Raw genomic sequence first — 15,523 nt, forward strand, 5'->3', positions numbered from 1 at the left:
GATCTGCTCCCCTCCCCCACCCTCTACCTCCAACAATGGTGACTCAGCTGTTGATGCCATTTTTAATTTTAAATTTAGAAATGTTGGAGAGAGGGCGCCTCCACCGAGGGACAACCTCTCCCTTACTTACCTGCAAAGGCATCCTGCTTCTGCCTCCTAATGGCCCTCCAGCTTCGAAAGCCAACCACCATCCTTAATTGAGCAGTGAGCCACCCTCTTCCACTAATTGGCCAATTCGGGGGAAAACCACAGATGACTGACTGTTTCTCACACAGTGTGGGCTTCTGACCCCCAATGAGCCTGGCAGTGGGCTCCTGAAACCCACAGGAAAATTCTGCTCTTAATCTCTGTCAGCCTGTTTGACTGATTTTAACTCCACCTGCCCACTGAATCACTTAAACTGCCTTTTCAAGTACATAGCTAATTGTCTTTTGAACCCATTAATGCTATTAGCCTCAATGTCCTTCCCTATTAACTTATTCTAGGTACGTTTGTTATATTTAGCGGCAAAATGTTTTGCCGAGAAAACTCCTATTTGACAAGGGCACATGTGCTTACCTCACTGTGATGGCTGCCATTTGACCTAAACTCCAACCAGACCCAGCTACGTAAGGGGCTATTAACCTAGAATCAGTTAACCAAGGGGTGTGCATTCCATTTCCACTAGGTTCGGGATATGTTGAAGAAACTATTAAAACATTTTCACCCTGCATTAACTTGAGCTCATTCAAAACTCTGCTTCCCCTATCCTAACTCACAATAGGTATTGTTCACTCATTGCCCCTGTGCTCACAGACCTACATTGGATCCTAATCCAGTAATGTCTCAGATTTAAAATTCTCATCCTCATGTTCAAACCTTCATTGGCCTCACCCTTCCCAAGCTCTATAACTTCCTACAGCCCTCTGATGAATTTTCAATCCTTTGACTTTCACAATCATTCTGACTTAATTCCCTCCACCATTGGTGGCTGTGCCTTTACCTGCCAAGGCCATAAGCTCCCTCCCTAAACCTTTCTGCCTCTCTCACTCTCTCTCTCTCTCTCTCTTTCTCTCTCTCTTTCTTCAAGAAACTTCTTAAAACCTACCTCTTTGACCAAGCTTTTGGTCACCAGCCCTAATATGTTCTTATGTTGTTCAATGTCAATTTTTTCTGTCTGTGTTCCTTTGAAGTGCCATGGGACGTTTTACTATGTTAAAGGCTCTATTTAAATGCAAGTTGTAATTTTTGTAGATAGACCCGCAGGTTGGGCAGATATGTGGCAGATGCAGTTCAATATAAAATAATGTGAAATGGTACTTTTTTCAAATGAACGTAAGGAAATGGACCTTAAATGGTAAGATTTTAAATTCAGTCGGGAGAAAGGGACTTTGCTGTGCTAATATACAGGTCATTGAAGGTGATAAACAAAGAAAACACTGAATCAAGGTTGCAATACAAAACTTCTACTAAACCTTACTTCAGCTGCATTTGGAGTATTGTATGTAGTTTAGTGCACCCCATTATAGGAAGGGAATGAAATCAATGGGAAAGGTGAAGCATAGATTCCTTGGGATATTACCAGGATGAGATAACCAGACATAAAGAAGGACTTGAGAGCTTTTTCACTGGTGCTGAGATAGCTGAGGGGTGTACTAGTAAAGGTCTTCCATGTTATGAAGAGTTATGATACTTGGTGATTGATTTTTTTTCCATTAGTGAGATGATAATGAGAAGGCACCAATTTTAAAATAATCACAAAAAGAACTAAGTGGCGGGATGGGGGTTAGAAAAATAAATTTTCCACAGGTGGTTTTACCCTGCCTCAGGACAGGTTAGAAAGCCTCCTCTTGACCAGTCATGTCATACACACTGTTACCATAGAGAGGCCCCTGACCCTCTCCAACCCTGGCTAAACCAGCACCAGGTTGTGTGAGACTCATTGCTCAGCTGTTTGTGAAGTTACAAGTCATTTCCGATGGTAATATGGATCAGGTTGTAAATGTGGCTTATTTAAGTCTATTACAAGATAGTGAGAACCAGGCTGAATGGAAACTGCAGCCATTTACTCAAAATATGGCAACATGTTAACTGAGAGTATTCCCAGACTTCCCATTCTCAACTACTATCCAATGATATCTGCTGGAAAGTGCGCTTGTGTGGATATTATGTGACGACAGGATCAGACTTGACTGTATTCCTTGTCTCCCCTCACTGTAGTCCTGTGGTCAAGGTGTCAATAGAGCTTTTTTTCAAAAATAAACTTTATTCATAAAATTTGTAAAAGTACATTACGTAACATTCCAAATTTGACATTACATAAAAGTTCAATACAGATAAGTTTTTTTCAATAGAGTACACAATAGGCTCTCAAAAGCAAACAGTACATTCGACAGACTCTACAAATATGTGTGGAGGAACCACAGCCTCAGACCAAACTCAAAGTGTACAAAGCCATAGACTTCACCCTTCTGTATGGGACCGAGTCATGGGTCCTGTACCACCGTCACGTACGCCTTCTAGAGGGCTTCCATCAGCGCTGCCTCAGCAGCATCCTCAATATCCGGTGGCAGGCAGGACCGCATCTCAAACACTGAAGTCCTGGGAACAGCCAACATCAGAGGCCAGCCTCCTGCAAAGCCAGCTGCATTGGACGGGTCACGTTGCCGGATGGATGACAGTTGCTGCCGAAGATCGTGTTGTATGGAGAGCTGACCACGAGTAAAAGGAACAGAGGGGCCCCATGCAAACGTTTCAAGGACTCCCTGAAGAAGTCCCTCTTTGTGTGCCACATCGACTATCACCAGTGGGAAGTGTAGGCCAGAGATTGTGATGCCTGGAGATGCTATATAAGGAGGGCTACAGACACCTTTGAGAATGAGAAAAGAACAAGCATGAAAGAGAAAAGGAGGAGAAGGATAGATCCAATTGCCCCCAGCAGCAACTACACCTTCAATTGTTTCCACTGTGGGAGAACCTGCCGGTCACGGAAAGGCCTGACTAGCCACCAGCGGGGCCTGCAACCAATGACTACAACCTTCCCAAAATCTACGTCTGTGAAGAAATGCCAAGAAGACATGAGGTGCCTCACTACATTTGCCATTACAGGTTCTGTTTACAAAGTACATTTACATTCCATGTCAAACATTCTCTGGTGCATACGCCCGAGGGGTTTTACACAAGTTCAGCCCTCATGGTGTCAATAGAGCATTTGATTATGGTAGGGTGGGGGGAGTTTGCAGGGGGAAGGGTCTTGACTGAGTTACCACAGGATGCATGGTAACAAAGGACACACATCTCATTAAACTCAACGCCAGGTGTCAGTAAAACCTGGTGAAAAATTGGTCTCCATTTGACTTGCAGTCAACTGCATGAGATCCCTCCGTTGGGAACTAGCAGCACTGGCATGGGTTTCACATAACGTCACGGCACGATAAGGACATAAGAGAGAAAGTCAGAAGGAGGGAGGCTCAAAATAAGGAGCATATTTACATAATTATGCTTTGCTTTTTATTTAAGAAAAATGAGAACACAAGCAGTGAGATGTTGAACGGATTACAAATGGTTACAAATGTTTTCTTTACAGAGTTAATGGAGAGCAAGCTCTCCCTCCACAGGAACACAGCAAACCAGCCAGAGTCAGGACCAGTGATTCAGGTAAGGGTGACTATGGCAAGATGATGTTACAAATAACTGAATCTGCATCACGGAGCAGAGACATAACAGTGTCCAACTGAGGGAGCCAGGATGGGGATGTTTGTGTATCATATGCATCAGTCCCCTGAAAGTCAGGGCTTGATTTATTTACACCCTCAGCTGTTATACATTGACCATTTTGCAGGTATTCATATGATGTGTCTTACTTAGTCCTGAACAGTGATATTTTGTACATAAAATTACCATGGCCCCATCAAGATTGACCAGTTGTTTATTTGATCGTTTTTGATGCATTTATGCACTCATTGATAACCAAGGGACTAGGGAGAATGAGGAATTGAAGGAAATTAGTATTAGTAAGAAGGTCAATTGGCCTCTGGGTAGGAAGGCCATCTTTGGCTTTTTCCGCCCCCAACAAAATTGCATGGTGATGGGAAGTTGACATGCACTCCACCTGCCGCTTTCCGTTGCTATTTTATGAGCCCCCTTGCCTGCCATTCCGACTCCCAGGAGCCCATAAAATTCCGGCCTCATGACCTTTTATACCTGTTGTCAGCGCTGAGCAGTGTAAAATTCCTACACTCAATCAAACTGTCCCATCAAACACCCCCAGGTCAGATACAGTACAGATCAGATACAGAGTAAAGATTTCTCTACACTGTTCCATTAAAAACACCCAGGGCAGGTACAGCATGGTTAGATACAGAATAAAGCTCTCTCTATGCTGTCGCATAAAGTACTCCAAGGGCAAGCACAGCCCTTGGAATGTTTAATGGGACAGTGTAGAGGGAGTTTTATTCTGTATTTAACCTATCTGACCTGTTGCGTTGTGCTGTCTTGTGATGTTTTGCCTAGATATGGTGGTCTAATCAGGTACTGCTGCCTTTCGTCCTTCAAATCCGATATGAGTACTCAGCTGGTATCTGCAGTATGAAGAGACCATTTGTTTTGTGGTTTGACTGCTAATACATTGGGCAAGTTGTCTTTCTACACTTCGAGCACTGCTGGACTTGACTGTCACCTCCGTAAACTAGAGGACAAAGTCTCCCGATTCAAAAATTTCTAACTTCACAACTGCAAAAATTGCATTAATGCATATTTCAGTTTATTCTCTTTCTAGAATATTGGGTACAGTAATGATCAATTTATGCCCCACTCCACTTCCATTGTAATTACTTCTTTTCCCATATGGGTGTCAGATTTCACGGAAAAATAAATTTAAACGAGGAATGTGATCCCGAAACACTGATCAAAATCCTGAAATCCAATATGATAAAAAATTAACTTATTCAGTTGCCTTGAAGGGTTGACCTTGGTCATAGGCATTTATTCAGAGCTGTTTTTCACTTCTACTTCTCCTTTTGAATTGCCAGCTATTTATGAGGCTGTGTCAGCTTTTCTGAGGCTTGAGGCATCTGCCATGACTTAGTGGACAGGATGCTCAACTCTGAGTCAGAAGGTTCAAGGGCCCCCACTCCATGAAATTTGAATACATAATCTAAACTGACACTCCAGTGCTGTACTGAGGGACTGCTGCACTGTCAGAGGTGCGTCGTTTGCATGAGACATTATAGCGAGGCCCAGTCATCCCTCTCAGGTAGCTGCAGAAGGTCCAATGGCACTATTTCGAAGAGGAGTAGGGGTGTTCTCCCTGGTGTCCTGGCCAATGTTTATCTGTCACTGAAACAAATTACACAGTTATTATCATATTGCTGTCTGTAGGATTGTTCTGTATACAAATTGGCTGCTGAATTTCCTACATTATAACAGTGACTGGACTTCAAAAGTATTTATTTGACTGTAAAGTTCTTTGGAGGTTAGGAAAGGTGCTGTATAAATGCAAGTCTTTCTTTTTACTTGTAAATTGAAATGTGTAGTATAGAATCATGTTTGCAGTAAGCAGTGCTCCTGGCTTTAGATTTATGCAATGGTAGCAAGTAAGAATCCCAAGGGCGGCAGTTATGGAGCAGTTTTTCTACTCAGCGTTTCTCTGCTCTGGGCTCGGTCTAAAACTGCTTCTCTGCTGTGTTGTAAATTGAGCATCAGCATTCATGTGCTAGCTGTGGTTCAGTGGTGACACTCTGAGTCAGCAGGTGATCAGTATAAGGCTCACTCCTAAGCATAAAATTTAGGCTGGCACTTCAAAGCCGTACTGAGAGAGTGCTGCACTGTTGGAGGTGTCGTCTTTTGGCTGAATTGTTAAACCAAGGTCCTGTCTATTCGATGAAGGACAGGTGAGGACTGCTGGCCAACACACTCCCTCAACGAACACCATCAAAAACAGGTCATTTATCTCATTTGCTGTTTGTGGGATCTTTGTGTGCTGTTGTGTTTCTGACATCACAACAGTGATTACACTTCCTTGTGGTAGTAAATCACCTTTGAAAATCCCGTGAATATGAAAGGTGCTATATAAATGCAAGTTCTCTTACTCAACCACCCACGTAGAAATCTATTGGCAGATCAGGAGTCAGAATAGTGCAAAGTGCAACCATTCAGGTTGTGAAATCCCCATTCTGTGGAAATCTCAGCCTCTAACTCCCTCGTGCCTCCTACAGCCCAATGCCAGTTCAAAAAATAGAGAAAGGACTTAATTTTTTTTTGTGTGAAAATATGCTTAGATGCCCATTGTAGTTATATAGTGCCTTTCCAGCTCAGGACATCCCAAATTACTTTACAACCAATGAAGTACCTATTGAAGTGTAGTCACTGTTCTATTCCAGCAAGCCAGTTGGTGAAGGATAGAACTGGAGCCAGTCATTATACACTTTTACATTTATTTACCGAATTACATATTACAAGCATATACCTCCTAATCCAACAAGCACAGTTTTAGCCTGAGCCTATTTATAAGGGCTAAAGTGAATGCCCACAACCTGCATACAATTAAACACAATTAATATAAAATTAACAGTCACTGTTGTAATGTAGGACACCAGACAGCCAATTTGTGCACAGATTGCTCCCACAAACAGCAATGTGATAATGACCAGATAATCTGTTTTACTTGGTTGAAGGATAAATATTGCCCAGGGCACCGGGGATAACTCCCCTAGTCTTCTTAGAAATAGCATGCATAAGAATCTTTTATGTCCACCTGAGATGGCAGACGGGGCTTCGGTTTAATGTCTCAGCCAAAAGATGGCACCTCTGACAGTGCAGTACTCCCTCTGTACTGCACTGGAGTGTCAGTCTAGAATTTTAGATCCAAAGAATGCATTTCTATGGATGGCAGTTGCACTTAATGTTACTTGTAAGACAGTAGAAACATACAATTAGGTGGATGACATTCCTTTATGCAGCAGCTGACATGAAAATCAGGGGCTGTGCTCAAAATTCCCACCAGGTAATGGCAAATATACAACTGATGGTGAAACTGGGATGAATTAGAACTCATTGTCCTACTCAGGAAAACTCAGTGATTTAAAAATATTTCATTTTTGTTTTCCCCTCTCAGATTTGGTGACCTTTGACACGCTTGCTGTATCTCCAGAGAAGCTGAGGCACCCAACAACAGACAGGCCCAAACCCCAGGGGCGCAGGCCACCCTCTCAGTTTGTTGCTTCACCTGCCGTGAGTCTGTCTTTTGCCTCTTGCTTCTGAGCAGCTCCCACTGCTGGCATGAGGGAAGGTTCCAAATGTCAAAACAAATTACAAAAGAGAAAAACTGTAAATGTATGGAGTCCGAAAGGGAAGGGCAGTTTAAAGTATGGGGCCCCCCCGTCAGAAACGTTAATCTCCTTCTGTTTTTGTCTAGTACTGGTATATCTCCCGTGGCATTGCTCTCGATGAAGAGTATGCTGTGGCGCAAAGTACAATGGAGCTTGTGGCCACAACTCTCCCCAGCCTTTGTTTACATAAGGAATTTCCATTTCAACTGATAGTGTTAAATGTTGATGTCAAGAGCATGACCTAAAAACCATGACAACAGGAAGTGAAGTTTGCAATGGAAAGTGTACACGCGCACAGATCTTTTAAAAATCTAATACAATATATAGATTTTGTTGGGTTTTGCCCCCCAAAATTACTTATTACCATCAGTCCATGACAAGTCTCTGTGAAAGGTTAGAATCCTAGTAGGTACCCATCTATTTCTCTCCCCCGACTCCAGTAGCTGCTGGGCTTTGGACAGACACCCAGGGAGACCAAGAACAGCAGATGCTGAGGGTCAAAGGTGATGGGAGGTGACCTGCAAGTGCTGCTGGATAGGGGTCTGAATAACGTTGAACTTATGTGAAAAAGAGCTTTTTAAATTTGCTTATTTGTTCACTTTCTCATTATCTGCGAGGTTTCCTTTTCCTTACATTTTCCTGCCTGGAGCTGGTGGAGTTTGCTGGTGTTCCAGAGGCAAGTCACAGGATGGGAGAATGGGAGTTTGTGGCTGCAATTTTCACTCAAGGAAATTCTCTCCCTACAGAGGCACTGGGAGTCATTAAAAATTTAATGTGGGACAGAACTCGCAAGAGCAGTCACCCCCTCGCTGTCTTCATGCGCCTGGCTACAGAGCTGCACTGGCAGAAGCCTTGGCACGGGACCCAATCGGCTTCCCACACGGTCACAGAATATGTGGTACTAATTACAAATAGTGTCCGAGGCGATCACAGCATCTGACTGTCCAGAAGGAGGCCATTCAGCCCATGTGCCTGTGCCTGCTCCTTGAAAGAATTATCCCATTAGTCCCACTCCCCTGCTCTTTCCCCACAGACCTGCAAATTTTTCCTTTTTTAAGTATCTGCCAAATTCCTTTTGAAAATTATAATTGTATCTGCTTCCACCGCCCTTTCAGGCAGACCATTCCAGATTGTATTGCTTAACTCACTGCTTAAAAAAATTTCTAATCTCTCCCCTGGTTCTTCAGCTAATTATTTTGAACTGATGTCCTCTTGTTAACATCCTTCCTGCCAGTGGAAACAGTTTCTCCCTCTCTATTTTATCAGAACCCTTCACAATATTGAACACGTCTGGTAAATCTCCTTTTAATCTTCTCTGTTCTAAGGCAAACAATCCCAGTTTCTCTGGTTTCTCCATGTGAATGAAGTTCCTCACCGCTGGCACCATTCTAGTAAATCTCCTCTGTGCCCTCTTTAAGCTTTCCCTTTGCTCTAATTCTGTTTGTGGGTACATGGTGCTTGTAGCAAGTCTCATTCTCTTTTTTGAAACTGCCTATAGCAGGATGTAAAGAGGTCAGCATCACCAGCAGCACCAGCTAAGGTCACTGCTCCAACCATCCAACGTTCTGAGCCACCCCCATATCAAATGCACCAATCATCTGCTGTCAAACCAGACACAGTCTTGTCTAGTTCACCAAACAAACCACAGAGAGAGGCGGTGAGCGAGGACATGGCCACATCTCTTGCAGTGCTGAGAGCGGAAGTGCGAAGCCTGCAACTAAGCTTTGATCTGCTGAAGAATCAACATTTGTAAGTAACATTCAGTTCAGAAACTATTCCAAGTCTTTATTACATCTGACAGTGAACAGACCAGCATCATCTAACTGGAGACAGGAAAGATCACCATCATCTAACTGTGGTAGGAAGGATGGGGCATGGAGACATGTAGCTGAAGGAAATGGCGGGGGGCAATTACTGACAAAGCAGAGAGCACAATAAGCCCCAATGGCTCAATGAATAAAAGAGTTGCCCAGTATGGTGCTGACCAGCATGGGTTCAATCCTCACTCTGCACTGAGTAGTCCCGTCTCACCTGAGTCACAGCAGTGACCTCACTTTTCTGAGAGGAAAGATCAGCCAAGGGTGTTGCTTTTCATTACTCCTTCCGGTAAGTGTGGGCATTAAGCAGGGTCAGAATAGGGCTCAGCTCTGATGCCACTCAAAATCAATTAACCACTGTGGAAATAGTATCTGGGGGAAGTTCTGGATGGCTGACTGTCACCTTGGAGTCGTGTCCAACATCACAACACTTTCAGGAGAGGAAGTGGACAAAATTCACACAATTAAAAAATGAAGCAACGTAACTAAGGAACTACCTGTGGTTTTAAGTTGCACGTTTACTTCACCTCCTGTGTACTAACGTGAGGTGGGACACACTTAACAAGACTTCAGGTAATTGAGTGGTGTTCTCTTTATCATCACAGGAGGGATACAACTGATTTCAGAGAAGAGATTGCATTGGAGAAGACCAAACGGAATGCACTGCAGGTAAACCTCTTGCAAGAGTTACTGTTTCTGAATTTGGTTAAGAATTTGATAGGGTAGGTAGAGAGAAACTATTCTGTCCAGAACAAGAGGGTATAGCCTTAAAATTAGAACTAGGCCATTCAGGGCTCTTGTCGAGAAGCACTTCCTCACACAAAAGTGGAAAGCTGGAACTCTCTTCAGCAGAAAGCTGTTGAGGCCGGGGGTCAATTGAAAGTTTCAAAACTGAGATTGATAGATGTTTGTTAGGTAAGGTTAATTTATGCTCATGGAACCAAGGTAGCTGGATGCAGTTAGGTAACAGAGCAGCCATGATCTAATTGAATGGTGGAACAGGCTGGAGGGGCTGAATGGCCTACTTGCAGATGAGATGTTAAGCAGAAGACGTTTGGAGCAAAATCCACAGCTGTCCAGTTTCTGCACTGTCAATTCATAAAATTATTTGTCATAATTTAATATGTTGTGAACTACATGTGAAACATTTTCTTTAGAAATTTCCCTTTGGATGTTTCTCCAGATATTCCCTGAACCCCATATTCCATCCCCTCCTCCTGCCAGCCCGCTCCTGTTGATGCTCCAAGGTGGAGATCAGGGAGATCAGGTGAGTTTGAGCAGTGCCGGATGGGATCTCACTTCTCAGGTGATCCCTCCCCACCCCCGGTACAATTGGACCTGTCTGGGTGGGCTGAGTAGAATTCCTGGGAAAATCTGACCTCTACCCCACCCACCCACCACCCTCCAGACACGACCCAAAAGATCGGTTATGATGAGACAGGGATGGGCTAGGAAGCAACTTCCTCCCTGGCAATTCCCTGAAGAACTTCTGAGAGGCAGAAACTGGGCAGCTCGGGATTTTGCTGCAAATTGCATTGCCAGATTGGGCCAAAGTTGCAACCCTCCCCATCAGAATTTCAACCCTACCATCTACCTGGACAGACAGGGCTCCCGGTTAATATCTCCTCTGCAAGGCTCCCTTAGCGGTGCACTCAAGGGTCAAACACGGATTATATGCTCAACCTGAGGGTACAGGAGTGTAGTGGTTATGTTTCTTGACTGGTAATCCATTGAGAGTAAGTTCAAACCTCATGGAAATAAAAAGCTGGTATCGGTAAAATTGACCATGAAGCTGTCAGATTGTTGTAAAAACTCAACTGATTCACTAATATCCGCCCTTACCCTGTCTGGCTTATGTGACTCCAGTCTCCACACTGACATGGTTGATGCTTAACTGCCTCCTGAACTGGCCTAGCAAACTCTGTTGTATCAAACTGGGCAAATAGGGATGGGCAATAAATGCCAGCCTTGTCAACGATGTCCACATCCCAAAGAATGGATAAAAGATATCTCACAATCTTCTGACATTGTGCTATCAACTGAGACAGACATTAATATTCAAAATATTGAGGTGACATTCCTGTACATTTAATGGGAATGTTAACTCATTTAAACAGAATAACACTCTGTCAGGTTCTTGGAATTTCTGCAATATCATTGCAGAGCCTGCAGGTGGCATTGCTGAACAGCATCTGCTGTAGACGTGGACAAAGCTACCAGCAGTTTCTCTGTGGGGGTGTGAGTGGTGTTCCTGTTAGAGGAGGAGTTCATTATCACTAGTGGAGAGAGGGAAAAATGGGATGCGGAAGGGGGAGGGGGGGAAGGAGTCACTTGCTGAAGGCAAGTCTTTAGAAGGCAATAGTCTCAATAGGCCGTTGTGGGGAGCACAGCCTGTATCTACCTTATGAGTGACAGAAAGCCAAAGATCAGCAAATTTTAACAAAAAAAATTAAAAGAGAAGTATTTTTAATATAATTTGATAATTTTGTTTTATTTTTGTTGCAGGCAGAGGTCGAAAAGCTGAGAAAGCTCATAACCCTATCAAAGCACTAAGTTTGAATCTTCTCTCCTACCCCCTAGCTCCTGGCTCCAGCCTGGAGCCCACCCTCTGTGAAGAGAAGATTCAAACAGACCAACATCCTGGTCTTGGATCAGTTTCTAGCGTTTGGAATTTTAAGAATCTAAAGCTGATTCCCGAGGCCATGGGATTGTTATGGACTTTGTTCAGTGTGTGTTATACGTGTTGCCGGTGGAGGTCCAAGAATTCCCGGGCATCCTGTGTCAGAGGTCAAGACATGGACACAGACACAGGGATCCATCAGCTTTAAAAAAAAGGACTTGAAATGACTTGAATTTATTTAGTGCCTCAGAACATTGAAAAGTACTTTTTTAAATGTAGTCACTGTTGTCATGTAAATCCAAGATGGCAGCTGAGTGAAAGACCTTGCATTGGTTTTCTTCCACAGTAAGGATGGCAGACTCCACCTTCTCACCTAAACAAATGCCTGGTGACTAAACACACCACTCTCAACACTCAAAATTCCCAAAATTGCTGTCATCCATTAGGAATGACCACTACATGGCACAGCCTGGGCTTATGCTCAGGCACTGAGGCCTGGTGGACGAAGGTGTCTTAGTATCTCGACATGGTTAAACCTGGAAAAATCAGAGGATGGGCTCTGCCAGGCACCCTAACTGTGTGAAACTCCATTCTCGAACAGCAGCAGATTTCCAGGTGGCTGTTGCCCATTCGGCCTCTTGGGTTGAGGAAAGGACCAATGTGTGGGGATAGTCTGTGTCAGGTGAAAGAGCATGTGAGATTCTGCTGGCTAGCTGGTTGCGGACTTTCCTCAGTCTTTCACTCAGTGATTCTAGTCGCCTGTGTTATTGGTGTTGGAGCAGCACAGAGCATTCCCAGCCAATGTCGTTTGGGATGTCCAAGGAAATAGAGCTCATACTTACCTACAAAACACACCCCTTTAAAGTGTCACGTTTCAACCATCAGCTGACAGTGTCTTTTAAATGTACATCAGCTTCATTTAATCATGAAACTGAAGTGTTGCACATACCCTCTGTGTGTATTTCAAACACGTTGGTTATATCACACAAAAAGCGAGAAACTGAGGGAAATGGTGAGAGATGGAACAAAGAGAATGGGAGACAAAGACAAGAAACACAGAAAGAAACAGAGATAGGACCGGAGATAGAGAATAATAGAGACAGAGGGACAGCAAGACAAAGACAAAGAGAAACGAAGTCAGAAATAGATAGCAAGAAAACCAGAACAGAGACTGAGAATATACACTTAGATGCTCATTGCTGATCGATCAGTGAGCTAGTTCCTCTGCAGCACTGTCATTGGTTTCTGGGTAGGTCCAACTGATGGAAGAGGTTGCGTGTCAGGACCAGGAAAGTCACAGGTTTGATCCTAGTCTAACTGAGGTAGTTGATTCCGAGCATAACAGTAATTGGGCTGCTATAGCTGGCTTCAATAAGCCTGGGTTTGGGGTGCAGAACACCTGCTTCTGATTATTGTTCAATACTCCTGGCTGGAATTAGTTGGGTGAGGCATACCACAGTCAAATCGTCTCTTCTGAGCAAGCTGTAAAGACATCCACCTGAAATCTGTGAGGCCTTTAAATATGCAGATTGTTTAGTTTAGTTTAGTTTAGAGATACAGCACTGAAACAGGCCCTTCGGCCCACCAAGTCTGTGCCGACCATCAACCACCCGCTTATACTAATCCTACCCTAATTCCATATTCCTACCACATCCCCACCTGTCCCTATATTTCCCTACCACCTACCTATACTAGGGGCAATTTATAATGGCCAATTAACCTATCACCCTGCAAGTCTTTGGCATGTGGGAGGAAACCGGAGCACCCGGAGGAAACCCACGCAGACACAGGGAGAACTTGCAAACTCCACACAGGCAGTACCCAGATTTGAACCCGGGTCGCTGGAGCTGTGAGGCTGCGGTGCTAACCACTGCGCCACTGTGACGTCTGATGACATCAATTTTCAGCGTGGAGAACTTCCTGTGGCTCAGCTCCCAGGTGAAAACAGCAGGAGGAGGTTACTAGATCAGGAGAGCTCAAACGGGTACGTTTTATTTGCCTTGTAGGGCCAGGAGTCTGTAAGAAAAGTTTAGGCCTCACTGCCTCAGTCTCCCCTGCCCCGGTCTCCCATCCCTTCCCTTTCGCAAGAACCTGCCAAAACCCACTCACCCCAATTTGCCTCTTCACTGAACATTGTCGATTCCTACCACCTGAAATGAGGCCCCTGCTTGCTGGTCAGCTAACACTTCCCACCTGATAACTAGATCATCTGTTGATGGTGTTGATTGAGAGATAAATATTGGCCAGGACATGAGGGAGGAACTCCTCTGCCCTTTTACAAAATAGTACCAGGTATCTTTTATGTCCACCTGAGAAGGCAGATGGGACCTCTGTTGAACATCTCATCCAAACGACCACATCTCTGACAGTGAAGCACTCTCTCAGTATTGCACTAGGAACTTCAGCCTGGGTTGTGTGCTCGAGTCCCTGGAGTGGGACGTGGCACAAAAACTGATTATTTGATGATTACCTCATTGCTGTTTGTTGGAGTTTGTGGTGTGCAAATTGACATTACAACAGTGACGACAGTTCAAAGATTTAGTTTAGAGATACAGCACTGAAACAGGCCCTTCGGCCCACCGAGTCTGTGCCGACCATCAACCACCCATTTATACTAACCCAACAGTAATTCCATATTCCTACCACATCCCACCTGTCCCTATGTTTCCCTACCACCTACCTATACTAGGGGCAATTTATATAATGGCCAATTTATCTATCAACCTGCAAGTCTTTTGGCAGGAAACCGGAGCACCCGGAGGAAACCCACGCAGACACAGGGAGAACTTGCAAACTCCACACAGGCAGTACCCGGAATTGAACCCGGGTCCCTGGAGCTGTGAGGCTGCGGTGCTAACCACTGCGCCACTGTGCCGCCACATGTATTGATCTAGATTAATGAAGGACACCAAGGGAGTTTGTTCCATTGTCAAACTACATAAATTAGTTAAAGATCCAAACTATGAAGGTTATTTATGAGATATGAGGGATTCCAGATGTTTTATTATTTTATTGGCCGTAAAGCAATATGGGATGGTCTGAGGTTGTGAAAGGCGTAGGCGCTACATTAATGCAAGTCTCTCATTATTGCATAGACTGTTCCAAACATCTATCCCAACACTCTATCAGCTGATTTAATTGCTTTGCCTTGTTGTCTGGACATTGAATCCGTCCAGCACGGGCTCTTGGATGAGGTGTCGGAGAGCAGCCCCTGTCTGCACAACAGTAATGTCTCTGGTTCCTCCAGTGTCAACAGCCTTGCTGCACTTTGTCCAATCATTAGCTTTTCACTAAGTAGTGGAGCAGGGGGCTCAAATGACTGCTTTTTAAAGAAACTTTGTGGGTGGGGGGGGGGGGGCGGTGGTGCGAGAGGAGGTGGTATGCGATTTGGGAGCATTGTGTGTAACAAAAATCAAAGCTTTACGATTTTCCAACACAAGAGGTAATTCCATGACCCCAGCTGGGGTTCGAACTGACTGGGAGTGCAGGTAAGAGGTAGCACTGCCTGAGAACATGGTGACAAGGCTGGGGGCTAGAGAATTGGCATGACGAAGAGGTTCCTCGAGAGCACACGGGACATCTCCCCTGAGTGTGACATAGCTTAATTTGTTGAAAATGAATTGAATGATATCTAGGTCCTGACATCTGCAAAACATTTGAAATAATAAAAAACAAATTCATGACCTTTCGTCTTCCAAACATTGTCAGGCCTGCTATTTTAAAATGAGGACCCTAAGTAGTTCAGTATATAATAATACCGATTGTATCACATTGGTGAA

General features: G+C 44.2%; 1 protein-coding gene across 5 annotated transcripts in view; it reads left to right on the forward strand.

Moving 5' to 3' along the window:
* sh3d21 (SH3 domain containing 21) overlaps positions 1 to 15,084 on the forward strand; it is a 64,361-nt gene extending 49,277 nt beyond the window's left edge. For 4 of the 5 annotated variants that reach the window (XM_068011133.1, XM_068011132.1, XM_068011135.1 and 1 more), the window contains exons 11-15: positions 3,566 to 3,636; positions 7,094 to 7,209; positions 8,806 to 9,056; positions 9,730 to 9,793; positions 11,630 to 15,084. In XM_068011133.1, the coding sequence (XP_067867234.1) occupies positions 3,566 to 3,636; positions 7,094 to 7,209; positions 8,806 to 9,056; positions 9,730 to 9,793; positions 11,630 to 11,677 (550 nt within the window). In that variant the 3' untranslated portion in view covers positions 11,678 to 15,084. The remainder of the gene's footprint in view (positions 1 to 3,565; positions 3,637 to 7,093; positions 7,210 to 8,805; positions 9,057 to 9,729; positions 9,794 to 11,629) is intronic. The other variant, XM_068011131.1, reaches the window with a different exon arrangement.
* The last annotated feature ends 439 nt before the right edge of the window (positions 15,085 to 15,523 follow it).

This window comes from Heterodontus francisci, chromosome 31, assembly GCF_036365525.1.
Source record: "Heterodontus francisci isolate sHetFra1 chromosome 31, sHetFra1.hap1, whole genome shotgun sequence".
Taxonomy (NCBI): Eukaryota; Metazoa; Chordata; class Chondrichthyes; order Heterodontiformes; family Heterodontidae; genus Heterodontus; species Heterodontus francisci.